The sequence below is a fragment of the Nestor notabilis genome, unplaced genomic scaffold (assembly GCF_000696875.1).
Source record: "Nestor notabilis isolate BGI_N333 unplaced genomic scaffold, ASM69687v1 scaffold22100, whole genome shotgun sequence".
NCBI lineage: Eukaryota > Metazoa > Chordata > Aves > Psittaciformes > Psittacidae > Nestor > Nestor notabilis.
The window spans coordinates 2,018-2,545 of NW_009912732.1; the positions used below are offsets into that span (position 1 = coordinate 2,018).

At 61.9% G+C, this 528-nt stretch overlaps 1 protein-coding gene across 1 annotated transcript in view; it reads right to left on the minus strand.

Annotated features, from left to right (window-relative positions):
* MAPK8IP2 (mitogen-activated protein kinase 8 interacting protein 2) overlaps positions 1-528 on the minus strand; it is a gene marked incomplete at both ends in the record, with an annotated part of 2,993 nt that overhangs the window by 2,014 nt on the left and 451 nt on the right. Inside the window, one exon of the mRNA XM_010021116.1 lies at positions 17-490. Coding sequence (XP_010019418.1) covers positions 17-490 — 474 coding nt within the window. The remainder of the gene's footprint in view (positions 1-16; positions 491-528) is intronic.

Genomic DNA, 528 nt, shown 5'->3' on the forward strand with positions numbered 1-528 from the left:
TCTTCATCCGCGGCGCGCGGCAGGGCGCTGCGCAGCGTCTCCATGTCCACCAGGTCGATGGCACGCTGGCAGCGGGGCAGCGCAGCTGTGTCCCCCGGGGAGGCCTGCGAGCTGTGGTCCCCGTCCAGCGTCTCGCTCAGGATCTCAGGCTCCAGGTCAGAGGCTGGGGAGATGGTGTCACAGAGCGAGTGGGTCTGTTGGAAGCACTCATCTGGGCACTTGATGGGGTAAGAGCCCTCAGAGATCATCTTGTTGACGAGGTTGCTGAGCAGCCACGGCGAGTCTGAGTCCTCACTCAGGTCGGGCTCCGACTCTGAGTCAGAGTCGTACTCGCTGTTGTCATCCTCATCTGCCTCGGGCATCAGCTTGGGCCCCACAGGCAGGTAGAAGGAGCGTCGAATGCTCTCCAGGCTGTGGTCTGGGTCAATCTTCAGGTCCAGGGGATTGGAGGTGGAGACATCAGTCTGGCTGGCAGGCATGGAGGAGTCCTCTGGGTTCAGGCTGTCATAGTAGCCCTCCATCTTCAGT